The following is a 26,308-nucleotide window of genomic DNA, read 5'->3' as shown; positions in this document are numbered from 1 at the left end:
CCTGGGAGTGTTTAATGGGGACAGTGTAGAGGGTTCTTTACTCTGTGTCTAACCCCCTGCTGTCCCGGTCCCTGGGAATGTTTAATGGGGACAGTGCAGAGGGTTCTTTACTCTGTGTCTAACCCCGTGCGGTTCTGTCTCTCTCTTTTCTCCCAATGGAAGATGACGGGCTGTGCCCTCGCCCAGACCATCTTGCCCGTGTGTGTAACTCCACTTTTGGGAAGGTGTGTGAGTCGGACCAAGATTGTGCTGGATCTCAAAGGTGCTGTGATGCTGGGTGTCAGAAACGTTGTGTCCTGTCGTTCTACAGAAAGTCTTATGGAGGTAGTTCCTGGTCCAAAAGGAATGGCTGCTTAACCTGTCTGTATGAGGCACTACTGTGATCTTTGCTTCTTTATATCTCACTTTGTGTCTGTGGTGTATTTCCCTTTGCCTCTCTTTGTGCATTCCTGCAGCACACCTCTCTCTCTCTCTCTTTCTCTGTGTGACGTCATTTCATCTCCATCCTTTGCACGTCTGTCTGTTTCTCTCTCTCCCTTTTTGTCTGTCTGTCTCTCTGTGTCTCTCTGTCTTTCCCTCTCTCTCTGTCTCTCTCCCTCTCTCTGTCTGTGTGTCTCTCTCTCTCTCTCTATGTCTGTCATTGTCACATTCCACTCTTTCTCCATCGTGTCTCTCCATCAGTCCATCTGTGTTGCTATCTCTCCTCTCTGTCTCTCTCCCTGTCCTTCTTTCACCTCTCGTTCTGTCTGTCTCTTGCATGTTCGTCTGTGTCTCTCTTTCTGTCTTTGTCGCATTCGACTCCCTCTCTTTCTTGGTCACGTCTCTCCCTCTGTCACTTGCTCTCTGTGTTGCTATCTCTCCTGTCTCTCTCTCGCCCTCTCTCTGTGTCTCCTCTTGTTCAGTCTGCCTCTTGCACGTTCCTCTGTCTCTCTCTGTCTTTGTCACATTTCCCTCCCTGTTCCTCTCAGTTCTTGATCTCCCTCTCATTCTCCCCCTGTCCCTCTCTCCCCCACCCTCTCAATCTCTCTGTCTCTGTCTCTCACACATCCACACCTCTCCTGATCTCTCCTATAAGTGGAACTGTTACACTTGCAGACTCTGGGAAATCTGGAGAATGTCCTAAGCCGTCCTGCCTGGAACGTGTCTGCAGGATGAATCACAGCGTCTCGTGTGAAGATGATGACGATTGTGGCAAGTGGACGTCATGTTGTGAGACACCGTGCGGTAGACGCTGTGTCAATCCCTTCATGGGGCAGAGCAGGAGTTTGTCAGTCTCAGGTAACTGCATATGGTTGGTTAGTCCCTCCAAGATCCAGCTAAATCCCAGCAGAGGGTCATGTAATCACACTGCCGCCAGCAGGCTGAGTATGGGGAACACCCTGGTCCCAGCAGGCTGAGTGTGGGGAGCACTCTGCTCCCAGCAGGCTGAGTATGGGGGATATCCTGGTCCCAGCAGGCTGAGTGTGGGGAGCACTCTGCTCCCAGCAGGCTGAGTATGGGGGATATCCTGGTCCCAGCAGGCTGAGTGTGGGGAACACTCTGCTCCCAGCTGTCTGAGTGTGGGAGATATCGTGGTCCCAGCAGGCTGAGTGTGGGGAGCACTCTGCTCCCAACAGGCTGAGTGTGGGGAGCACTCTGCTCCCAGCAGGCTGAGTGTGGGGAACACCCTGGTCCCAGCAGGCTTTGTGTGGGGATCACCCTGGTCCCAGCAGGCTGAGTGTGGGGAGCACTCTGCTCCCAGCAGGCTGAGTGTGGGGAACACCCTGGTCCCAGCAGTATGAGTGTGTGGAGCACTCTGCTCCCAGCAGGCTGAGTGTGGGGAGCACCCTGGTCCCAGCAGGCTGGGTGTGGGGAGCACTCTGCTCCCAGCAGGCTGAGTGTGAGGAGTACTCTGCTCCCAGCAGGCTGAGTGTGGGGAACACCCTGGTCCCAGCAGGCTGAGTGTGGGGAGCACTCTGCTCCCAGCTGTCTGAGTGTGGGGAACACCTTGGTCCCAGCAGGCTGAGTGTGGGGAATATCCTGGTTCCAGCAGGCTGATTGTGGAGAGCACTCTGCTCCCAGCAGGCTGGGTGTGGGGAATATCCTGGTCCCAGCAGGCTGAGTGTGTGGAGCACTCTGCTCCCAGCAGGCTGAGTGTGGGGAACACCCTGGTCCCAGCAGGCTGATTGTGGAGAGCACTCTGCTCCCAGCAGGCTGAGTGTGGGGAACACCCTGGTCTCAGCCGGCTGAGTATGGGGAAAACCCTGGTCCCAGCAGGCTGAGTGTGGGGAGCACTCTGCTCCCAGCAGGCTGAGTGTGGGGGATATCCTGGTCCCAGCAGGCTGAGTGTGGGGAGCACTCTGCTTCCAGCAGGCTGAGTGTGGGGATCACCCTGGTCCCAGCAGGCTGAGTGTGGGGAGCACCCTGGTCTCAGCCGGCTGAGTATGGGGAAAACCCTGGTCCCAGCAGGCTGAGTGTGGGGAGCACTCTGCTCCCAGCAGGCTGAGTGTGGGGGATATCCTGGTCCCAGCAGGCTGAGTGTGGGGAGCACTCTGCTTCCAGCAGGCTGAGTGTGGGGATCACCCTGGTCCCAGCAGGCTGAGTGTGGGGAGCACCCTGGTCCCAGCAGGCTGAGTGTGGGGAGCACTCTGCTCCCGAGCAGTCTGAGTGTGGGGGAATATCCTGGTCCCAGCAGGCTGAGTGTGGGGAGCACTCTGCTCCCAGCAGGCTGAGTGTGGGGGATATCCTGGTCCCAGCAGGCTGAGTGTGGGGAGCACTCTGCTCCCTAGCAGGTTGAGTGTGGGGAACACCCTGGTCCCAGTAGGCTGAGTGTGGGGAACACCCTGGTCCCAGCAGGCTGAGTGTGGGGGATATCCTGGTCCCAGCAGGCTGAGTGTGGGGAGCACTTTGCTCCCAGAAGGCTTAATATGGGGAATATCCTGCTCCCAGCAGGCTGAGTGTGGGGAACACCTTGGTCCCAGCAGGCTGAGTGTGGGGAGCACTCTGCTCTCAGCAGGCTGAGTGTGGGGAATACCCTGTTCCCAGCAGGCTGAGTGTGGGGAGTATCCTGCTCCCAGCAGGCTGAGTGTGGGGAAGACCCTGGTCCCAGCAGGCTGGGTGTGGGGAATATCCTGCTCCCAGCAGCATGAGTGTGGAGAAAACCCACTCCCAGCCGGCTGAGTGTGGGAACACCCTGGTCCCAGCAGGCTGAGTGTGGGGAGCACTCTGCTCCCAGTAGGCTGAGGTAAAAACTGGATGAGTGGTGCTGGAAGAGCACAGCAGTTCAGGCAGCATCCAACGAGCAGCGAAATCAACCTTTCGGGCAGCAGGCTGAGTGTGGGGAACACCCTGGTCCCAGCAGGCTGAGGTAAAAACTGGATGAGTGGTGCTGGAAGAGCACAGCAGTTCAGGCAGCATCCAACGAGCAGCGAAATCGACCTTTCAGGCAGCAGGCTGAGTATGGGGGATATCCTGCTCCCAGCAGGCTGAGTGTGGGGAACACCCTGGTCCCAGCAGGCTGAGTGTGGGGAACACCCTGGTTCCAGCAGGCTGAGTGTGGGGAGCACTCTGCTCCCAGCAGGCTGAGGTAAAAACTGGATGAGTGGTGCTGGAAGAGCACAGCAGTTCAGGCAGCATCCAACGAGCAGCGAAATCAACCTTTCGGGCAGCAGGCTGAGTGTGGGGGATATCCTGGTCCCAGCAGGCTAGGTGTGGGGAGCACGCTGCTCCCAGCAGGCTGAGTGTGGGGAACACCTTGTTCCTAGCAGGCTGATGGTCAGGAATATCCTGTTCCCAGCAGGCTGAGTATGGGGAATATCCTGCTCCCAGCAGGCTGACTGTGGGGAAAACCCACTCCCAGCAGACTGAATGTGGAGGAAACCCACTCCCAGCAGGCTGAGAGTGTGGAATACCCTGTTCTCAACAGCCTGAGTGTGTGGAACAACCTGTTCCCAGCAGCCTGAGTGTGGGGAACACCCTGTCTCCAGCAGGCTGAGTATTGGTGAGCAGCCTGTTCCCAGCAGGCTTTTTGTTTGGAATATCCTGTTCCCAGCAGGCTGATTGTGGGGAGCACTTTACTCCCAGCAGGCTGACTGTGGGGAACATCCTGCTCCCAGCAAGCTGCATGTGGGGAATATCTTGTTCCCAGCAGGCTGTGTATGGGGAATATCCTGTTCCCAGCAGGCTGAGTGTGGGGAATATCCTGTTCCCAGCAGGCTGAGTGTGGGGAATATCCTGTTCCCAGCAGGCTGGGTATAGGGAATATCCTGTTCCCAGCACGCTGGGTGTAGGGAACACTCTGCTCCCAGCAGGCTGGGTATAGGGAATATCCTGTTCCCAGCATGCTGGGTGTGGGGAATACCTTTTCCCAGCAAGTTGAGTGTTGGGAATATCCTTTTCCCAGCAGGCTGAGTGTGGTGAACTGATGTCCTTGATGAGGCCTTCCTCTGTGTCTGAGCCGTGTCTATCTCTCTCCCTTTCCCTGTCCCTCCTTCCCTCCCTCACTCTCTCTGTGTGACAGATCGGACATCTGGAATGTGTCCTTCTCCTGCTCGCCTCTCTGCTGTGTGTAACCTGAAATACGGCGAGGTGTGTGAGGAGGATGATGACTGCTACGCATGGCAGATGTGCTGCAACACCAGCTGTGGGCAACGCTGTGTCCATCCCTACCGCAGCAGGGGTAAGTAACCCCGTTTACTTAGCACCACTCTACCGTCTCCCTCCCCACCCACAACCTCCACCCCAGAGCATGTTCATCAGGGATCGGGAGACACAGAAAGTCACTGTGTTTGTGTTGCTATTTCTGCGTATGTGTGAATGTGTGTCTCTCGCTCTCTCCCTCGCTCTCTGTCTTTCCCTCTGTCAATGGACGTCTCTGCGATATTGGGCAGACATGATCAGTTCTTGGAACTCTGTCTCTCTTGTCAGTTTGTGTCTGTCTCTTTCTTTCTTTCTCTCTCACAGCTTCTTTCGTCCCATCACATCTCTCACTCTCCCTTTCTTTCCCGTTCAGTTTCTCTTTGTCTCCCTCCATCTGTCTCTCTCCATCTCTGTCCCTCTGTCTCTCACTGTGTCGCTCCCTCTCTGTCTCTCTCTCTCCATTTCTCTGTCTCTCTCTCTCTCTCCTCTCTCTCTCTTACTCTGTGTGTGTGTCTCTCTCTGTCTGCATCTCCCCAACTCTGTCCCTCAGTTTCTCCCTCTCTCTGCCTCTGTCTCCCTCCCTCCCTCTCTCTCTATCTCTCCCTGTCACTGTGTTTTGCTCTTTCTGTCTGTCTCTCTTTCTGTCTCTCCCAGTCTGTTTCTTTCTCTCTGTCTGTTCCTCTGTCTGGCTGTTTGTCTCTCTTTCCTTTCCTCTCTCTTTCCATCTCTATATCTATGTTTGTCTATTTCTCTCTGCCTCTGTCTTCCTCTGTCCCCCGCCTCTCTTTCTGTCTCTGTCTGTCTCTCCTGCTCCCTATTACTGTTTCTCTTTCTCTCTGTCTCTGTCTCCAACCTCCTATCTCTCTCTTGCTCTCTCTCTCTCTCTCTCTCTCTCGTGACCACCCCCCCTCCACCCAGCTTTGTCTCTGACTCTCTATCCCTGTGTCTGTCTGTCTCTCTCACTGTCTCTATTTCTTTCTCTCTCTCTGTCTCTCTCTCTCTCCCTGCCTGTCTTTTGCTCTCTCCCCCTCATTCTGTCTCTATTTCTTTCTCTCCCTCTCTCTCTCTGTCTCTCTCTCTCTGTCTCTCTCTCTATCACCCCGCCCTTGAGCTCGGGGCGAAGTCAGTGAATGATAGTTCAAGCAGCAGCAGCAGCAGTTTCTGAAGCTAAGATGGAGCCTCTGTCTCTGTAGGGAGCGAACAAAGGTGTCCCTCACCTTCCAGACTGAGCCACGTCTGTTCCATGAGTTTCCATACTCAGTGCAATGAGGACAACGACTGTGAGGGCTGGCAAACCTGCTGCAATACCACCTGTGGGAATAGATGTGTCTTCAAGTTCCTGTCCAGACGTAAGGCACCACTCCTGTTAAGCTCTGTGTATCATCCCACTGGCTACAGGTATCGAGCCGGGAGGGTTTGTTGGTGGGAGAGTGTGGAGGGAGCTGCACCCTGTATCTAACGTCATGGTGTCGCTGTCCCTGGGAATGGTGGATGGTGGGAGAGTGTGGAGGGAGCTGCACCCTGTATCTAACCCCATGGTGTCCCTGTCCCTGGGAATGGTGGATGGTGGGAGAGTGTGGAGGGAGCTGCACCTTGTATCTAACGCCATGGTGTCCCTGTCCCTGGGAATGGTGGATGGTGGGAGAGTGTGGAGGGAGCTGCACCCTGTATCTAACCCCATGGTGTCCCTGTCCCTGGGAATGGTGGATGGTGGGAGAGTGTGGAGGGAGCTGCACCCTGTATCTAACGCCATGGTGTCCCTGTCCCTGGGAATGGTGGATGGTGGGAGAGTGTGGAGGGAGCTGCACCCTGTATCTAACCCCATGGTGTCCCTGTCCCTGGGAATGGTGGATGGTGGGACAGAGTGGAGGGAGCTGCACCCTGTATCTAACGCCATGGTGTCCCTGTCCCTGGGAATAGTGGATGGTGGGACCGTGTGGAGGGAGCTACACCCTGTATCTAACACCATGGTGTCCCTGTCCCTGGGAATGGTGGATGGTGGGACAGTGTGGAGGGAGCTGCACCCTGTATCTAACACCATGGTGTCCCTGTCCCTGGGAATGGTGGATGGTGGGACAGTGTGGAGGGAGCTGCACTCTGTATCTAACGCCATGGTGTCCCTGTCCCTGGGAATGGTGGATGGTGGGAGAGTGTGGAGGGAGCTGCACCCTGTATCTAACACCATGGTGTCCCTGTCCCTGGGAATGGTGGATGGTGGGACAGTGTGGAGGGAGCTGCACCCTGTATCTAACCCCATGGTGTCCCTGTCCCTGGGAATGGTGGATGGTGGGACAGTGTGGAGGGAGCTGCACCCTGTATCTAACCCCATGGTGTCCCTGTCCCTGGGAATGGTCGATGGTGGGAGAGTGTGGAGGGAGCTGCACCCTGTATCTAACGCCATGGTGTCCTTGTCCCTAGGAATGGTGGATGGTGGGACAGTGTGGAGGGAGCTGCACCCTGTATCTAACGCCATGGTGTCCCTGTCCCTGGGAATGGTGGATGGTGGGAGAGTGTGGAGGGAGCTGCACCCTGTATCTAACACCATGGTGTCCCTGTCCCTGGGAATGGTGGATGGTGGGAGAGTGTGGAGGGAGCTGCACCCTGTATCTAACACCATGGTGTCCCTGTCCCTGGGAATGGTGGATGGTGGGAGAGTGTGGAGGGAGCTGCACCCTGTATCTAACCCCATGGTGTCCCTGTCCCTGTGAATGGTGGATGGTGGGAGAGTGTGGAGGGAGCTGCACCCTGTATCTAACCCCATGGTGTCCCTGTCCCTGGGAATGGTGGATGGTGGGACAGTGTGGAGGGAGCTGCACCCTGTATCTAACGTCATGGTATCCCTGTCCCTGGGAATGGTGGATGGTCGGACAGTGTGGAGGGAGCTGCACCCTGTATCTAACCCCCTGGTGTCCCTGTCTCTGGGAATGGTGGATGGTGGGAGAGTGTGGAGGGAGCTGCACCCTGTATCTAACGTCATGGTGTCCCTGTCCCTGGGAATGGTGGATGGTGGGAGAGTGTGGAGGGAGCTGCACCCTGTATCTAACCCCATGGTGTCCCTGTCCCTGGGAATGGTGGATGGTGGGACAGTGTGGAGGGAGCTGCACCCTGTATCTAACACCATGGTGTCCCTGTCCCTGGGAATGGTGGATGGTGGGACAGTGTGGAGGGAGCTGCACCCTGTATCTAACCCCATGGTGTCCCTGTCCCTGGGAATGGTGGATGGTGGGACAGTGTGGAGGGAGCTGCACCCTGTATCTAACACCATGGTGTCCCTGTCCCTGGGAATGGTGGATGGTGGGACAGTGTGGAGGGAGCTGCACCCTGTATCTAACGCCATGGTGTCCCTGTCCCTGGGAATGGTGGATGGTGGGAGAGTGTGGAGGGAGCTGCACCCTGTATCTAACCCCCTGGTGTCCCTGTCTCTTGGAATGGTGGATGGTGGGACAGTGTGGAGGGAGCTGCACCCTGTATCTAACCCCATGGTGTCCCTGTCCCTGGGAATGGTGGATGGTGGGACAGTGTGGAGGGAGCTGCACCCTGTATCTAACACCATGGTGTCCCTGTCCCTGGGAATGGTGGATGGTGGGACAGTGTGGAGGGAGCTGCACCCTGTATCTAACGCCATGGTGTCCCTGTCCCTGGGAATGGTCGATGGTGGGAGAGTGTGGAGGGAGCTGCACCCTGTATCTAACCCCATGGTGTCCCTGTCCCTGGGAATGGTGGATGGTGGGACAGTGTGGAGGGAGCTGCACCCTGTATCTAACACCATGGTGTCCCTGTCCCTGGGAATGGTGGATGGTGGGAGAGTGTGGAGGGAGCTGCACCCTGTATCTAACGTCATGGTGTCCCTGTCCCTGGGAATGGTGGATGGTGGGACAGTGTGGAGGGAGCTGCACCCTGTATCTAACACCATGGTGTCCCTGTCCCTGGGAATGGTGGATGGTGGGAGAGTGTGGAGGGAGCTGCACCCTGTATCTAACCCCATGGTGTCCCTGTCCCTGGGAATGGTGGATGGTGGGAGAGTGTGGAGGGAGCTGCACCCTGTATCTAACGCCATGGTGTCCCTGTCCCTGGGAATGGTGGATGGTGGGACAGTGTGGAGGGAGCTGCACCCTGTATCTAACGCCATGGTGTCCCTGTCCCTGGGAATGGTGGATGGTGGGACAGTGTGGAGGGAGCTGCACCCTGTATCTAACGCCATGGTGTCCCTGTCCCTGGGAATGGTGGATGGTGGGACAGTGTGGAGGGAGCTGCACCCTGTATCTAACCCCATGGTGTCCCTGTCCCTGGGAATGGTGGATGGTGGGAGAGTGTGCAGGGAGCTGCACCCTGTATCTAACCCCATGGTGTCCCTGTCCCTGGGAATGGTGGATGGTGGGAGAGTGTGGAGGGAGCTGCACCCTGTATCTAACCCCATGGTGTCCGTATCCCTGGGAATGGTGGATGGTGGGAGAGTGTGGAGGGAGCTGCACCCTGTATCTAACCCCATGGTGTCCCTGTCCCTGTGAATGTTGGATGGTGGGAGAGTGTGGAGGGAGCTGCACCCTGTATCTAACGCCATGGTGTCCCTGTCCCTGGGAATGGTGGATGGTGGGACAGTGTGGAGGGAGCTGCACCCTGTATCTAACCCCATGGTGTCCCTATCCCTGGGAATGGTGGATGGTGGGAGAGTGTGGAGGGAGCTGCACCCTGTATCTAACCCCATGGTGTCCCTGTCCCTGTGAATGTTGGATGGTGGGAGAGTGTGGAGGGAGCTGCACCCTGTATCTAACGCCATGGTGTCCCTGTCCCTGGGAATGGTGGATGGTGGGACAGTGTGAAGGGAGCTGCACCCTGTATCTAACCCCATGGTGTCCCTGTCCCTGGGAATGGTGGATGGTGGGAGAGTGTGGAGGGAGCTGCACCCTGTATCTAACGCCATGGTGTCCCTGTCCATGGGAATGGTCGATGGTGGGAGAGTGTGGAGGGAGCTGCACCCTGTATCTAACGCCATGGTGTCCCTGTCCATGGGAATGGTGGATGGTGGGACAGTGTGGAGGGAGCTGCACCCTGTATCTAACACCATGGTGTCCCTGTCCCTGGGAATGGTGGATGGTGGGACAGTGTGGAGGGAGCTGCACCCTGTATCTAACCCCATGGTGTCCCTGTCCATGGGAATGGTCGATGGTGGGAGAGTGTGCAGGGAGCTGCATCCTGTATCTAACCCCATGGTGTCCCTGTCCCTGGGAATGGTGGATGGTGGGACAGTGTGGAGGGAGCTGCACCCTGTATCTAACGCCATGGTGTCCCTGTCCCTGGGAATGGTGGATGGTGGGACAGTGTGGAGGGAGCTGCACCCTGTATCTAACCCCATGGTGTCCCTGTCCCTGGGAATGGTGGATGGTGGGACAGTGTGGAGGGAGCTGCACCCTGTATCTAACCCCATGGTGTCCCTGTCCCTGGGAATGGTGGATGGTGGGAGAGTGTGGAGGGAGCTGCACCCTGTATCTAACCCCATGGTGTCCCTGTCCCTGGGAATGGTGGATGGTGGGAGAGTGTGGAGGGAGCTGCACCCTGTATCTAACGTCATGGTGTCCCTGTCCCTGGGAATGGTGGATGGTGGGACAGTGTGGAGGGAGCTGCACCCTGTATCTAACGTCATGGTGTCCCTGTCCCTGGGAATGGTGGATGGTGGGAGAGTGTGGAGGGAGCTGCACCCTGTATCTAACGCCATGGTGACACTGTCCCTGGGAATGGTGGATGGTGGGACAGTGTGGAGGGAGCTGCACCCTGTATCTAACCCCATGGTGTCCCTGTCCCTGGGAATGGTGGATGGTGGGACAGTGTGGAGGGAGCTGCACCCTGTATCTAACGTCATGGTGTCCCTGTCCCTGGGAATGGTGGATGGTGGATGGTGGGAGAGTGTGGAGGGAGCTGCACCCTGTATCTAACACCATGGTGTCCCTGTCCCGGGAATGGTGGATGGTGGGAGAGTGTGCAGGGAGCTGCACCCTGTATCTAACACCATGGTGTCCCTGTCCCTGGGAATGGTCGATGGTGGGAGAGTGTGGAGGGAGCTGCACACTGTACCTAAACCTCTGCTGTCCTGTCCTGGGAATGTTTAATAGTGGAACTGTGTGGAGTGGCTTGATACGGTATCTTGACTCAGTATCTTACCCCATGCTGTCCCTGTCCCTGGGAGTGTGTGATCGTGCGGATGGTGTAGAGAGACCTTTACTCTGTATCTAACCCCATGCTGTCCCTGTCCCTGGGAGTGTTTCATCGGGGGGATGGTGTAGAGAGACCTTTACTCTGTATCTAACCCCATGGTGTCCCTGTCCCTGGGAGTGTTTGATCAGGGGGATGGTGTAGAGAGACCTTTACTCTGTATCTAACCCCATGCTGTCCCTGTCCCTGGGAGTGTTTGATCGGGGGGATGGTGTAGAGAGACCTTTCCTCTGTATCTAACCCCATGCTGTCCCTGTCCCTGGGAGTGTTTGATCGGGGGGGATGGTGTAGAGAGACCTTTACTCTGTATCTAACCCCATGCTGTCCCTGTCCCTGGGAGTGTTTGATCGGGGGGATGGTGTAGAGAGACCTTTACTCTGTATCTAACCCCATGCTGTCCCTGTCCTGTGGGAGTGTTTGATCAGGGGGATGGTGTAGAGAGACCTTTACTCTTTATCTATACCCCATGCTGTCCCTGTCCCTGGGAGTGTTTGATCAGGGGGATGGTGTAGAGAGACCTTTACTCTGTATCTAACCCCATGGTGTCCCTGTCCCTGGGAGTGTTTGATCAGGGGGATGGTGTAGAGAGACCTTTACTCTGTATCTAACCCCATGCTGTCCCTGTCCTGTGGGAGTGTTTGATCGGGGGGATGGTGTAGAGAGACCTTTAGTCTGTATCTAACCCCATGGTGTCCCTGTCCCTGGGAGTGTTTGATCAGGGGGATGGTGTAGAGAGACCTTTACTCTGTATCTAACCCCATGCTGTCCCTGTCCCTGGGAGTGTTTGATCGGGGGGATGGTGTAGAGAGACCTTTACTCTGTATCTAACCCCATGCTGTCCCTGTCCCTGGGAGTGTTTGATCGGGGGGGATGGTGCAGAGAGACCTTTACTCTGTATCTAACCCCATGCTGTCCCTGTCCCTGGGAGTGTTTGATCGGGGGGATGGTGTAGAGAGACCTTTCCTCTCTATCTAACCCCATGCTGTCCCTGTCCCTGGGAGTGTTTGATCGGGGGGATGGTGTAGAGAGACCTTTACTCTGTATCTAACCCCATGCTGTCCCTGTCCCTGGGAGTGTTTGATCGGGGGGATGGTGTAGAGAGACCTTTACTCTGTATCTAACCCCATGCTGTCCCTGTCCCTGGGAGTGTTTGATCAGGGGGATGGTGTAGAGAGACCTTTACTCTGTATCTAACCCCATGCTGTCCCTGTCCTGTGGGAGTGTTTGATCAGGGGGATGGTGTAGAGAGACCTTTACTCTGTATCTAACCCCATGCTGTCCCTGTCCCTGGGAGTGTTTGATCGGGGGGATGGTGTAGAGAGACCTTTACTCTGTATCTAACCCCATGCTGTCCCTGTCCCTGGGAGTGTTTCATCGGGGGGATGGTGTAGAGAGACCTTTACTCTGTATCTAACCCCATGCTGTCCCTGTCCCTGGGAGTGTTTGATCAGGGGGATGGTGTAGAGAGACCTTTCCTCTGTATCTAACCCCATGCTGTCCCTGTCCCTGGGAGTGTTTGATCGGGGGGATGGTGTAGAGAGACCTTTCCTCTGTATCTAACCCCATGCTGTCCCTGTCCCTGGGAGTGTTTGATCGGGGGGATGGTGTAGAGAGACCTTTAGTCTGTATCTAACCCCATGCTGTCCCTGTCCCTGGGAGTGTTTGATCGGGGGGATGGTGTAGAGAGACCTTTACTCTGTATCTAACCCCATGCTGTCCCTGTCCCTGGGAGTGTTTGATCGGGGTGGATGGTGCAGAGAGACCTTTACTCTGTATCTAACCCCATGCTGTCCCTGTCCCTGGGAGTGTTTGATCGGGGGGATGGTGTAGAGAGACCTTTACTCTGTATCTAACCCCATGCTGTCCCTGTCCCTGGGAGTGTTTGATCGGGGGGGATGGTGCAGAGAGACCTTTAGTCTGTATCTAACCCCATGCTGTCCCTGTCCCTGGGAGTGTTTGATCGGGGGGATGGTGTAGAGGGACCTTTACTCTGTATCTAACCCCATGCTGTCCCTGTCCCTGGGAGTGTTTGATCGGGGGGGATGGTGCAGAGAGACCTTTAGTCTGTATCTAACCCCATGCTGTCCCTGTCCCTGGGAGTGTTTGATCGGGGGGATGGTGTAGAGAGACCTTTACTCTGTAGCTAACCCCATTGCTGTTCCTGTCCCTGGGAGTGTTTGATCGGGGGGATGGTGTAGAGAGACCTTTAGTCTGTATCTAACCCCATGCTGTCCCTGTCCCTGGGAGTGTTTGATCGGGGGGATGGTGTAGAGAGACCTTTGGATGGTGTAGAGAGACCTTTACTCTGTATCTAACCCCATGCTGTCCCTGTCCCTGGGAGTGTTTGATCGGGGGGATGGTGTAGAGAGACCTTTACTCTGTATCTAACCCCATGCTGTCCCTGTCCTGTGGGAGTGTTTGATCGGGGGGATGGTGTAGAGAGACCTTTACTCTGTATCTAACCCCATGCTGTCCGTGTCCTGTGGGAGTGTTTGATCGGGGGGATGGTGTAGAGAGACCTTTACTCTGTATCTAACCCCATGCTGTCCCTGTCCTGTGGGAGTGTTTGATCAGGGGGATGGTGTAGAGAGACCTTTACTCTGTATCTAACCCCATGCTGTCCCTGTCCCTGGGAGTGTTTGATCAGGGGGATGGTGTAGAGAGACCTTTACTCTGTATCTAACCCCATGCTGTCCCTGTCCCTGGGAGTGTTTGATCAGGGGGATGGTGTAGAGAGACCTTTACTCTGTATCTAACCCCATGCTGTCCCTGCCCTGTGGGAGTGTGACCCTCTCCATATGTCCTGATGTTCCTTGCAGCGACCCAGTGCCCTGCCTCCACCCGCTTGGACCCATTCTGTGAGATGAAGTTGGGAGACGTGTGTCAGAATGACACTGACTGCCATGCCTGGTCGTCATGCTGCAATGCCACCTGTGGAAAGAGATGTGTACCTCGTTTCCTCATGAGCCGTAAGTGATCAGTGTGTCTCTGTTTGATCAGAGACGATGGTGTGGTGATGACAGTACATGGCAGTGTGGGCAGGGAGCTGGGTGTGTGTTTGTGTGTCTGTGAGGGTCAGTGTGTGGGCGTGTGTGTGTGTAATAGTGTGTGGGTCAGTGTGTGGATGTGTGTGTGTGTGTCTGTGTGGGTCAGTGTGTGGGTGTGTTTGTGTGTCTGTGAGGGTCAGTGTGTGGGTGTGTGTGTGTGAGTGACAGTGTGTGTGTGTCTGTGTGTATGTGTCTGTGTGTGTGTGTGTGAGTGACAGTGTGTGTCTGTGTCTGTCTGTGTATGTCTCTGTGTCTGTGTGTGAGTGTGTGTGTGTGTGTGTCTGTGTGAGAGCGTGTGTGTGTGTGTGTTTGTGTGTGTCTGTCTGTGTGTGTGTGTGTGTGTTTCTGTGTCTGTGTGTGTCTGTGTCTGTGTCTGTGCGAGTGTGTGTCTGTGTGTGTGTGTGAGAGAGTGTGTTTGTGTGTGTCTGTGTGTGTCTGTGTGTGAGTGTGTGTGTGAGTGTGTGTGTGTCTGTGTGTGAGTTTGTGTGTCTGTGTGTGTGTGTGTTTGTCCGCGGTTTAGGGAGATGTGGGAGGGTGGTATTTGGAGATTCACCTGGAATTGCCTAAATACATGAGGCTTCCTGAATCCCGGGGCTGTGGAGCTGGTCTATCCGTGATGGAAGAGCAGTGGGAGTTCCTCGTTCAGCTCTCGTGTCTCACTCGTGCCGATCCGAGGGAGTTGTGTGTTTCCGTACAACCGTATCCATACTGTCTCTGTGTTGTCCAGGTGATGATATCTGTCCTGCTCCCCACCGCCTGGAGCCCATGTGTGACCTGAAACTCGGAGATCGTTGCAGCGGAGATGAAGACTGTGATGCCTGGCAGAGCTGCTGTGAGAGCAAATGTGGAAATATCTGTATCCCCAGCTTCATGGATGATGGTACGTTGTGGGGGTGGGTGACACTGTGAGGGAGATGTTGTGGAGAGCAACACAGAGAGAGAGAGAGTCAGAGAGAGGAGGGGGCACTGGGAATGTGGGAGAGAGAGAGAGACAGAGAGAGAGAGAGAGGAGGGGGCACTGGGAAGGTGGGAGAGAGAGAGAGACAGAGAGAGGAGGGGGCACTGGGAAGGTGGGAGAGATAGAGAGAGGAGGCGGCACTGGGAAGATGGGAGAGAGAGAGAGAGACAGAGAGAGGAGGGGGCACTGGGAAGGTGGGAGAGATAGAGAGAGGAGGCGGCACTGGGAAGATGGGAGAGAGAGAGAGATAGAGAGAGAGAGAGAGAGAGGAGGGGGCACTGGGAAGGTGGGAGAGAGAGAGCAAAGGGCACCAGGAGAATGGGACACAGAGAGAGGTTAGATTAGATTAGATTACTTACAGTGTGGAAACAGGCCCTTTGGCCCAACAAGTCCACACCGCCCCGCCGAAGCGCAACCCACCTATACCCTTAACCTAACACTACGGGCAATTTAGCATGGCCAATTCACCTGACCTGCACATCTTTGGACTGTGGGAGGAAACCGGAGCACCCGGAGTAAACCCACGCAGACACGGGGAGAACGTGCAAACTCCACACAGTTAGTCACCTGAAGCGGGAATTGAACCCGGATCTCGAGCGCAGTGAGGCAGCAGTGCTAACCACTGTGCCACCGTGCCGCCCATCTGAGACAGAGAGAGAGACAGAGAGAGGAGGGGGCACTGGGAAGATGGGGCAGAGAGAGGGAGAGAGTGAGAGAGAGAGAGCAAAGGGGACAAGGAGAATGGGACAGAGAGAGAGAGAGAGAGAAACAGAGAGAGGAGGGGGCATTGGGAAGATGGGAGAGAGAGAGAGAGAGAGACAGAGAGAGGAGGGGACACTGGGAAGATGGGAGAGAGAGAGGGAGAGAGAGAGAGCAAACGGGACCAGGAGAATGGGACACAGAGAGAGAGAGAGAGAGGAGGGGGCAATGGGAAGATGGGAGAGAGAGGAGGGGATAGAGAGAGCAAAGGGCACAAGGAGAATGGGACACAGAGAGAGAGAGAGAGAGAGAGAGACAGAGAGAGGAGGGGGCACTGGGAAGATGGGAGAGAGAGAGGGGGATAGAGAGAGAGCAGAGGGCACAAGGAGAATGGGACACAGAGAGAGAGAGAGAGAGAAAGACAGAGAGAGGAGGGGGCACTGGGAAGATGGGAGAGAGAGAGGGGGATAGAGAGAGAGCAAAGGGGACCAGGAGAATGGGACACAGAGAGAGAGAGAGAGAGAGAGAGAGAGAGACAGAGAGAGGAGGGGGCACTGGGAAGATGGGAGAGAGAGAGGGGGATAGAGAGAGAGCAAAGGGGACCAGGAGAATGGGACACAGAGAGAGAGAGAGAGAGAGAGAGACAGAGAGAGGAGGGGGCACTGGGAAGATGGGAGAGAGAGAGGGGGATAGAGAGAGAGCAAAGGGGACCAGGAGAATGGGACACAGAGAGAGAGAGAGAGAGAGAGAGAGAGGAGGGGGCACTGGGAAGATGGGAGAGAGAGAGGGGGATAGAGAGAGAGCAGAGGGCACAAGGAGAATGGGACACAGAGAGAGAGAGACAGAGAGACAGAGAGAGGAGGGGGCACTGGGAAGATGGGAGAGAGAGAGGGGGATAGAGAGAGAGAGAGAGAGGAGGGGGCACTGGGAAGATGGGAGAGAGAGAGGGGGATAGAGAGAGAGCAGAGGGCACAAGGAGAATGGGACACAGAGAGAGAGAGAGAGAGAGACAGAGAGAGGAGGGAGCACTGGGAAGATGGGAGAGAGAGAGGGCGATAGAGAGAGAGCAGAGGGCACAAGGAGAATGGGACACAGAGAGAGAGAGAGAGAGAGAGAGAGAGAAAGACATGGATATTGTGTGTGTGTGAGCTAGAGAGAGAGAGAGGGACCGGGAGAATGGGAGAGACAAACAAAGAGAGAGAGGGAAAGGTTAGGGAGGAAAGAGATTGAGATAGAAAGAAAGGGAGAGGCGAGGGAAGAATGAGACGGAGTGAGGGGAGGAATGAGGCAGAGAGACTCTGGGTGACATGAAGGAGGAATGAGAGAGGGACATAGAAAGGGACATGGAAGGATTGGGAGAGTGGCTGGTGGGAAATATGATTGGACAGATGGTGTGTTCAAACCAGAGAGTAGCAGGGGATGAGGGAGTCCAAACAACTCGAGAAGTTAGACAGATAAGACTTAGGTTTAGATTTCTATTTTATTTTCACTTGTCGTGGAGTAGAGGAATCCAGGAACACAGTGTAAAAGGTATTCTTCATTGATCATTCCAGCAAGATGGAATTGGTGAGAGAGACCGAGAGGGAGAAATAGAGATAGACAGAAAGATATTAATCCTACCGTCTAACCACAGATATCTGCTGCAAACCCATCGGCTCCAACAGCTTCCTGGACTACACCTCATCCCACCTTGCCTTCTGTAAAAACACCATCCCTTATTTCCAATTCCTCTCTCCACCTCTGCCACATCTGTTCTTGATGCTGCTTGATCCTTTGTGCTTTTCCAGCACCACACCCTTCAGAAAGATATAAATGCCCTTTTCCTGGACTGACCCTCCAACAGTGCCCCCTCCCTCAGCACTGACCCTCCGACAGTGCCCACTCCCTCAGCACTGACCCTCCGACAGTGTCCCCTCCCTCAGCACTGACCCTCCGACAGTGGCCCCTCCCTCACCACTGACCCTCCGACAGTACCTGCTCCCGCAGCGCTGACCCTCCGACAGTGATTGCTCCCTCAGCACTGACCCTCCAACTGTTCCTGCTCCCTCAGCACTGACCCTCCGACAGTATCCCCTCCCTCAGCACTGACCCTCCGACAGTGTCCCCTCCCTCAGCACTGACCCTCCGACAGTGCCCCCTCCCTCAGCACTGACCCTCCGACAGTGGCCCCTCCCTCAGCACTGACCCTCCGACAGTGTCCCCCCCCTCAGCACTGACCCTCCGACAGTGTCCCCTCCCTCAGCACTGACCCTCCAACAGTGTCCCCTCTCTCAGCACTGACCCTTCGACAGTGACTGCTCCCTCAGCACTGACCCTCCGACAGTGTCCCCTCCCTCAGCACTGACCCTCCGACAGTGTCCCCTCCCTCAGCACTGATCCTCCGACAGTGCCTGCTCCCTCAGCACTGACCCTCTGACAGTGCCCCTCCCTCAGCACTGACCCTCCGACAGTGCCCCCTCCCTCAGCACTGACCCTCCGACAGTGTCCCCTCCCTCAGCACTGATCCTCCGACAGTTCCTGCTCCCTCAGCACTGACCCTCTGACAGTGTCCCCTCCCTCAGCACTGACCCTCCGACAGTGCCCCCTCCCTCAGCACTGACCCTCCGACAGTGTCCCCTCCCTCAGCACTGATCCTCCGACAGTGCCTGCTCCCTCAGCACTGACCCTCTGACAGTGCCCCCTCCCTCAGCACTGACCCTCCGACAGTGCCCCCTCCCTCAGCACTGACCCTCTGACAGTGCCCCCTCCCTCAGCACTGACCCTCTGTGAGTTCCTGCTCCCTCAGCACTGACCCTCCGACAGTGACCCACTGACAGTCATGCCTCCGCCAACCTACCCCTTTCCCCTCCTCCTGTAATCTCCATGTTGTTGTGTTGTAGATGAGGAAGGAGAGTGCCCCGATCCGTCCCGGGTGAAGAGGCATTCGAATGTGTCGTGTGTGACAGATGAGGACTGCGGGAGCTGGGAACAATGCTGCGACATGGGCTGCGGAAGGAGATGTGTTCACAGCAGCTCACTGCACAGTAAGGACAGTGTGAAGCCAGACTATCAGAGGGTCTTCCCATGGACAATGTGGTATTACTGCACTGAGAAACCTCTCCCACTCTCACACACACACACAGGCACACACACACACACATGTACACACACACACACACACCGACACGTATATCCACACACACACACACACACACGCACCGAAACGTATATCCACACACACAGGCACACACACACCGACACGTATATCCACACACACACACACCGACACGTATATCCACACACACACACATCCACACTCACGCTCATGCACGCACTCATATACACATACACACACAAGTACACGTACACGCATACATGCACACAGTCACTCACAGACACATATACACACAAACACACACGTACCCAGACACACTCACAAACAGACATGAGGTCTCAGTCAGACACGCAGTCTCACATACACACGCACACACACAAACATGCACGTACACAGACACACTCACAAAGAGACATGAGGTCTCACACAGACACGCAGTCTCACACACACACACACACACACACACACACACCAGACACACACACACACACACACACAGACACACTCACAAAGAGACATGAGGTCTCACACACACACACACACCAGACACACACACACTCACACACAGACACTCTCACAGAGAGACATGAGGTCTCACACAGACACGCAATCGCACACACATACACACATACATACACAGACACACTCAAACACACACACACTCTCTCTCAAACTCTCTCACTTCATACTCTCTCACACTCACACTCACACACACTCACACTCTCACTCTTGAACTCTCACACTCTCTCTCTCTCTCTCTGATGGAAATGGCCAAGCCTGTGACCCTCTGCTCTCACTGAGGTGGAATTACACAACGAGGTCTCGGTCCCTCAGCCAGTTCACTGGAGGCAAAGGAGCACTGTCTGTGAGCTCAGCTCTAACCAGGAATGGAGAAGGAGATGGAGTGGCTTTGGGTGGTAATGGGGAGGTGATTGGACGGGGGGGGTGCAGTGGGTTATTGTCCCTGGATTTGTCTTTGGAGGAGTCTGGAGGCCTGTGTCTGTAAAGGAGGGTGGTACGCTCAGATCAGGCTCTGTAATAATGTCTCAATATCTGTGCCCACACAGAGGGAGAGTCACAGTGCCCACACAGCCGTACCCTGGGCAAGGTCTGTAACATGACGTTGGGAGATGAGTGTGAGGCAGATGCTGACTGTGACCATTGGCAAATGTGCTGTGACGCTGGCTGTGGAAAAAGATGTGTTTTCCGATTCTTCAAAGGAGGTGAGGGGTCATCTGGTGATGGTGGTGGGGTGGGGGGAGACACTGGATAGGGAAGCATGGCCTCTATATATAACCCAGTGCTGGGAGTGTTTGATGGGGTCAGTGGAGAGGGAGATTTACTCTATTTCTAACCCCATGGTGTCCCTGTCCTGGGAGTGTTTGATGGGGACAGTGTAGAGGGAGATTTCCTCTGTATCTTACCCCATGGTGTCCCTGTCCTGGGAGTGTTTGATGGGGTCAGTGTAGAGGGAGATTTCCTCTGTATCTTACCCCATGGTGTCCCTGTCCTGGGAGTGTTTGATGGGGACAGTGTAGAGGGAGATTTCCTCTGTATCTTACCCCATGGTGTCCCTGTCCTGGGAGTGTTTGATGGGGTCAGTGTAGAGGGAGATTTCCTCTGTATCTTACCCCATGTTGTCCCTGTGCTGGGAGTGTATGATGGGGACAGTGTAGAGGGAGATTTCCTCTGTATCTTACCCCATGGTGTCCCTGTCCTGGGAGTGTTTGATGGGGTCAGTGTAGAGGGAGATTTCCTCTGTATCTTACCCCATGGTGTCCCTGTCCTGGGAGTGTTTGATGGGGTCAGTGTAGAGGGGGATTTCCTCTGTATCTTACCCCATGGTGTCCCTGTCCTGGGAGTGTTTGATGGGGACAGTGTAGAGGGAGATTTCCTCTGTATCTTACCCCATGGTGTCACTGTCCTGGGAGTGTTTGATGGGGACAGTGTAGAGGGAGATTTCCTCTGTATCTTACCCCATGGTGTCCCTCCCCTGGGAGTGTTTGATGGGGACAGTGTAGAGGGAGATTTCCTCTGTATCTTACCCCATGGTGTCCCTGTCCTGGGAGTGTTTGATGGGGACAGTGTAGAGGGAGATTTCCTCTGTATCTTACCCCATGGTGTCACTGTCCTGGGAGTGTTTGATGGGGACAGTGTAGAGGGAGATTTCCTCTGTATCTTACCCCATGGTGTCCCTCCCCTGGGAGTGTTTGATGGGGACAGCGTACCGGGAGCTTTCCTTCCTGGTTAACACAATCAGGAGAGATGTATTCTTTACACTTTGCTGTGTGTCTGATCATTGGAGACCGGGCTGACTGAGGGAGACTTGCTCAGTTTCCATCCTGTCCATCTGGAAGTGTTTAACCTGAGACTCTGACTGAGCTTTAACCCCGTCATTTCCCTTTCCTCCTGCTCTCCAGAGAATGGGAGCTGCCCGGATGCCAGGCGCCTTACCCCGATGTGCAATGTTAACTACGGCCAGGAGTGTACAAATGACGATGACTGTGATCTGTGGCTCTCGTGCTGTGAGGCCGGATGTGGGAAGAGATGTGTCCATCGGTATCACAAACACGGTGAGGATGACTGACCCTCCCATTCCCCCCTTTAGGGAACACTGCACACGCCTGGTGGAGACAATCTGACTGAGGTAGAGACCCCTGTCTGTCCCAGGAACCCAATCTCCCTGCCCCCTGCAGTTGGAGTATTCAGTTTGAGGGTGTCCCCTCTCAGTAGGAAACTCCTTCCCATGTCCCAGCTTATCCAGAGCCATTTCAGGATCATTCCCAATGGGAGTGAGTCTCCCCCAGTCTACTATATCCCATTGGAAAGCCAGCCCCAGTCTGCCCAATCCTGTCATCATCAGTTTGTACCCATTGGAAGGTGCTGCTCATAAAACTGACACTCATATCCCACCCTCTGTATATTCGCCCATTCCCGTTTCTCCCACTCCCCGCTCCCCCCAACTCCCATTTCACCTGACTCACTGAGCTGTCATGTTTGGCCAAGGCAGAACGGAAACCAATGTGAAATCCTCCCTCCTCATTGTCACACTGCCATCCCCAATCTACCCCTTTGTCTCCAGGCTTCCCCTTGTTTTTCCCTGGATCATCCCATACTCCATATAACCAGGGCAGTGCTGAATTTCCATCCGGCCTTTCACTGAATTCTGATTTGACCCGAAAACAGGAAAGCGAGAAGCAGAGTGTCCCAAACCATTCCAGACGCGAGATATCTGTGACCGGGACGATGCCGAGGAGTGTGAGGGAGACGAGGACTGCGCAAGGTGGAAGCAGTGCTGTAACGTCGGTGACTGCGGCAAACGCTGCATCTATGGGGTCAAGAGGCGAGGTGAGAGAGGGAGAACTCATCTCACAGAAAGGAGAGTGTACAAGAGAGGTGTAGTTCTGTGAAGGAGAGGGGTTAGCTCCCTGTGTGTGAGGGAGAGGAGGGTGGTCCTTGTGTGTATGTGAGAGAGGAGAGTGGTCCCTGTGTGTGTGAGAGGAGAGTGGTCCCTGTGTGTGTGTGAGGAGAGTGGTCCCTATGTGTGTGAGAGGAGAGTGGTCCCTGTGTGTGTGAGAGGAGAGTGGTCCCTGTGTGTGTGTGAGAGAGGAGAGTGGTCCCTGTGTGTGTGTGAGAGAGGAGAGTGGTCCCTGTGTGTGTGAGAGAGAGGAGAGTGGTCCCTGTGTGTGTGTGAGAGAGGAGAGTGGTCCCTGTGTGTGTGAGAGGAGAGTGGTCCCTGTGTGTGTGAGAGGAGAGTGGTCCCTGTGTGTGTGTGAGGAGAGTGGTCCCTGTGTGTGTGAGAGGAGAGTGGTCCCTGTGTGTGTGTGAGAGGAGAGTGGTCCCTGTGTGTGAGAGAGGAGAGTGGTCCCTGTGTGTGTGTGTGTGAGAGGAGAGTGGTCCCTGTGTGTGTGTGAGAGGAGAGTGGTCCCTGTGTGTGTGAGAGGAGAGTGGTCCCTGTGTGTGTGTGTGAGAGGAGAGTGGTCCCTGTGTGTGTGAGAGGAGAGTGGTCCCTGTGTGTGTGAGAGGAGGGTGGTCCCTGTGTGTGTGTGTGTAAGGAGAGTGGTCCCTTTGTGTGTGTGAGAGGAGAGTGGTCCCTGTGTGTGCGAGAGGAGAGTGGTCCCTGTGTGTGTGTGAGAGGAGAGTGGTCCCTGTGTGTGTGTGAGAGGAGAGTGGTCCCTGTGTGTGTGAGAGGAGAGTGGTCCCTGTGTGTGTGAGAGGAGAGTGGTCCCTGTGTGTGTGTGAGAGGAGAGTAGTCCCTGTGTGTGAGTGAGAGGAGAGTGGTCCCTGTGTGTGTGTGAGAGGAGAGTGGTCCCTGTGTGTGTGTGTGAGAGGAGAGTGGTCCCTGTGTGTGTGTGAGAGGAGAGTGGTCCCTGTGTGTGTGAGAGGAGAGTGGTCCCTGTGTGTGTGAGAGGAGAGTGGTCCCTGTGTGTGTGAGAGGAGAGTGGTCCCTGTGTGTGTGTGTGAGAGGAGAGTGGTCCCTGTGTGTGTGTGAGAGGAGAGTGGTCCCTGTGTGTGTGTGAGAGGAGAGTGGTCCCTGTGTGTGTGAGAGGAGAGTGGTCCCTGTGTGTGTGTGAGAGGAGAGTGGTCCCTGTGTGTGTGAGAGGAGAGTGGTCCCTGTGTGTGTGTGAGAGAGGAGAGTGGTCCCTGTGTGTGTGAGAGGAGAGTGGTCCCTGTGTGTGTGTGTGAGAGGAGAGTGGTCCCTGTGTGTGTGAGAGTGGTCCCTGTGTGTGTGTGTGAGAGGAGAGTGGTCCCTGTGTGTGTGTGAGAGGAGCGTGGTCCCTGTGTGTGTGTGAGAGGAGAGTGGTCCCTGTGTGTGAGAGAGGAGAGTGGTCCCTGTGTGTGTGAGAGGAGAGTGGTCCCTGTGTGTGAGAGAGGAGAGTGGTCCCTGTGTGTGTGGGGAGAGAGCGTCCCTGTATTTGAGGGAGAGTTGAGAGCGTGCCTGTATTTGTGATCGAGTGGAGAGTCTTCCCTGTGTGTGGTGGAGAGCAAAGTGGTTTGTATGAGCGTGAGATGTAAAAAGAATGTGGGTGTGCGGGGAGATGAGAAGAAAGTACAGTCCTTGTAGTGGATCAGCAATGATCTTATTGAGCGATTGGGGCAGTCCAGGTGATCTGAATGGTCTCCTTGTGTTCCTCGTCCTTGATGTTGTGAACTGTTAACCCTGTCCAGCAGCAGTTTAGTTTGAGCTCAGAGTTATGCTTTCCCCACAGAGGAGGCCTTTGAATGTCCAGCAGAATCTCGTCTCCAGCCCATTTGTCAGATGAAACTGGGATCTCAATGTTCCACTGATGACGACTGTGATATCTGGCAAAAGTGTTGTGAGACTGGATGTGGGAGGAGATGTGTCATGAGCTTCAAGCCTGGAGGTAAGGAGGAAAGATCCCCTCAGAGCCATGTCACTGTATCTGGGTGGGAGAGAGCTGTCTGTCTCAGACTCAATTCTCACATTCCTCTCCTGACGAACCTCACCATTCCCATCTTCCATGGTGTTCAGCTCATCGTGAACCACTGTAGTCTCTCTGATCTCTGTTCCCCCATCCAACCCTGAGTGTCAAATCCTGAGTCTGGTTCACACACCACCATGTAGGATTGGGAACACCCAATGGCACGCTGTGCAATACTGCCTCCTGCTGTACACACCCCATTATTGTCTTCAAATCCAGACCTGGACAACTGTGTCACCACCTCGTGATCAGCACCATTCGCTTATTCTGGGAACTCCTGCACAACCCTCTGGATCTCCATAATCTTGGCCAGCCCCCTAAACCCCAAACCGATCTCTGTCACCTCATCCAGCCCCAACAGCCCTCCCGATCTCTGTAACCTCCTCCAGCCCCACACCCCCTCCCTGTCTCTGTAACCCCCTACACCCCCTCCCTGTCTCTGTAACCCCCCCTACACCCCCTCCCTATCTCTGTAACCTCCTCCAGCCCCGCACCCCCTCCCTGTCTCTGTAACCCCCCTACACCCCCTCCCTATCTCTGTAACCCCATACACCCCCTCCCTATCTCTGTAACCCCCTACACCCCCTCCCTATCTCTGTAACCTCCTCCAGCCCCACACCCCCTCCCTATCTCTGTAACCCTCCTACACCCACTCCCTGTCTCTGTAACCCCATTACACCCCTTCCCTATCTCTGAAACCCCCTACACCCCCTCCCTATCTCTGTAACCCCCCTACACCCCCTCCCTGTCTCTGTAACCCCATTACACCCCCTCCCTGTCTCTGTAACCCCCCTACACCCCCACCCTGTCTCTGTAACCCCCCCGACACCCCCTCCCTGTTTCTGTAACCCCACTACACCCCCTCCCTGTCTCTGTAACCCCCTACACCCCCTCCCTATCTCTGAAACCCCCTACATCCCCTCCCTATATCTCTAACCCCCTACACCCCCTCCCTATCTCTGTAACCCCCCGACACCCCCTCCCTATCTCTGTAACCCCCCTACACCCCCTCACTATCTCTGTAACCCCCCTACACCCCCTCCCTGTCTCTGTAACCCCCCTACACCCCCTCCCTATCTCTGTAACCCCCCTACAGCCCCTCCCTATGTCTGTAACCCCCCTACACCCCCTCCCTATCTCTGTAACCCCCCTACACCCCCTCCCTATCTCTGTAACCCCCCTACACCCCCACCCTGTCTCTGTAACCCCCCCGACACCCCCTCCCTGTTTCTGTAACCCCACTACAGCCCCTCCCTGTCTCTGTAACCCCCTACACCCCCTCCCTGTCTCTGTAACCCCCTACACCCCCTCCCTATCTCTGTAACCCCCCTACACCCCCGCCCTATCTCTGTAACCCCCCTACACCCCCTCCCTGTCTCTGTAACCCCTCTACAGCCCCTCCCTATCTCTGTAACCCCCTACACCCCCTCCCTGTCTCTGTAACCCCCTACACCCCCTCCCTATCTCTGTAATCCCTCTACACCCCCTCCCGATCTCTGAAACCCCCTACATCCCCTCCCTATATCTCTAACCCCCTACACCCCCTCCCTATCTCTGAAACCCCCTACAGCCCCTCCCTATCTCTGTAACCCCCCTCCCCTCCCTCCCTATCTCTGTAACCCCCCTACACCCCCTCCCTATCTCTGTAACCCCCCTACACCCCCTCCCTATCTCTGTAACCCCCCTACACCCCCTCCCTATCTCTGTAACCCCCCTACACCCCCCTCCCCATCCCTGTAACCCCCTACACCCCCCTCCCTATCTCTGTAACCCCCTACACCCCCTCCCTATCTCTCTAACCCCCTACACCCCCTCCCTATCTAACCCCCCTACAGCCCCTCCGTATGTCTGTAACCCCCCTGAACCTCTCCCTATCTCTGCCACCCCCTCTAGCTCCAGTTTCTCTGCGTTCTGTGAGAGATGTTTCCCAGGGAAGGGTCTCTGTTGGATCAGCAGTTGTGGTGAAAGCTGTTTTTCTCTCTCTCTCAGTGTCTCCTAAAGGCCAAGGATCCACATGTCCGGACACGACCAGACTGCATTATGTCTGTCGGATGAACTTCACCGCTCCCTGCGATGGAGACGATTCCTGTGGTCACTGGGCATCGTGCTGTAAGACGGAGTGTGGACCTCGATGTGTGTCACGGTGGTTTGCGAGAAGTAAGCCCCTCTCACCCCGAACCTACGCTACCCCAGCAGGTCAGAGGACCAATAATCCCCCCACATTCAGTGACAGGGTCTCCTT

At 55.5% G+C, this 26,308-nt stretch overlaps 1 protein-coding gene across 1 annotated transcript in view; it reads left to right on the top strand.

Annotated features, from left to right (window-relative positions):
- The window catches only part of LOC140472021 (uncharacterized), a 75,602-nt gene that overhangs the window by 24,360 nt on the left and 24,934 nt on the right, over nt 1-26,308 (top strand). The window contains exons 7-18 of the mRNA XM_072567460.1: nt 163-324; nt 1,096-1,278; nt 4,499-4,657; nt 5,811-5,966; nt 13,644-13,793; nt 14,599-14,751; nt 18,408-18,551; nt 19,690-19,845; nt 21,043-21,195; nt 21,809-21,970; nt 23,833-23,988; nt 26,056-26,223. Coding sequence (XP_072423561.1) covers nt 163-324; nt 1,096-1,278; nt 4,499-4,657; nt 5,811-5,966; nt 13,644-13,793; nt 14,599-14,751; nt 18,408-18,551; nt 19,690-19,845; nt 21,043-21,195; nt 21,809-21,970; nt 23,833-23,988; nt 26,056-26,223 — 1,902 coding nt within the window. The remainder of the gene's footprint in view (nt 1-162; nt 325-1,095; nt 1,279-4,498; nt 4,658-5,810; nt 5,967-13,643; nt 13,794-14,598; nt 14,752-18,407; nt 18,552-19,689; nt 19,846-21,042; nt 21,196-21,808; nt 21,971-23,832; nt 23,989-26,055; nt 26,224-26,308) is intronic.

This window comes from Chiloscyllium punctatum, unplaced genomic scaffold (assembly GCF_047496795.1).
Source record: "Chiloscyllium punctatum isolate Juve2018m unplaced genomic scaffold, sChiPun1.3 scaffold_218, whole genome shotgun sequence".
NCBI lineage: Eukaryota > Metazoa > Chordata > Chondrichthyes > Orectolobiformes > Hemiscylliidae > Chiloscyllium > Chiloscyllium punctatum.
This window is presented reverse-complemented; position numbering and strand designations above follow the sequence as displayed.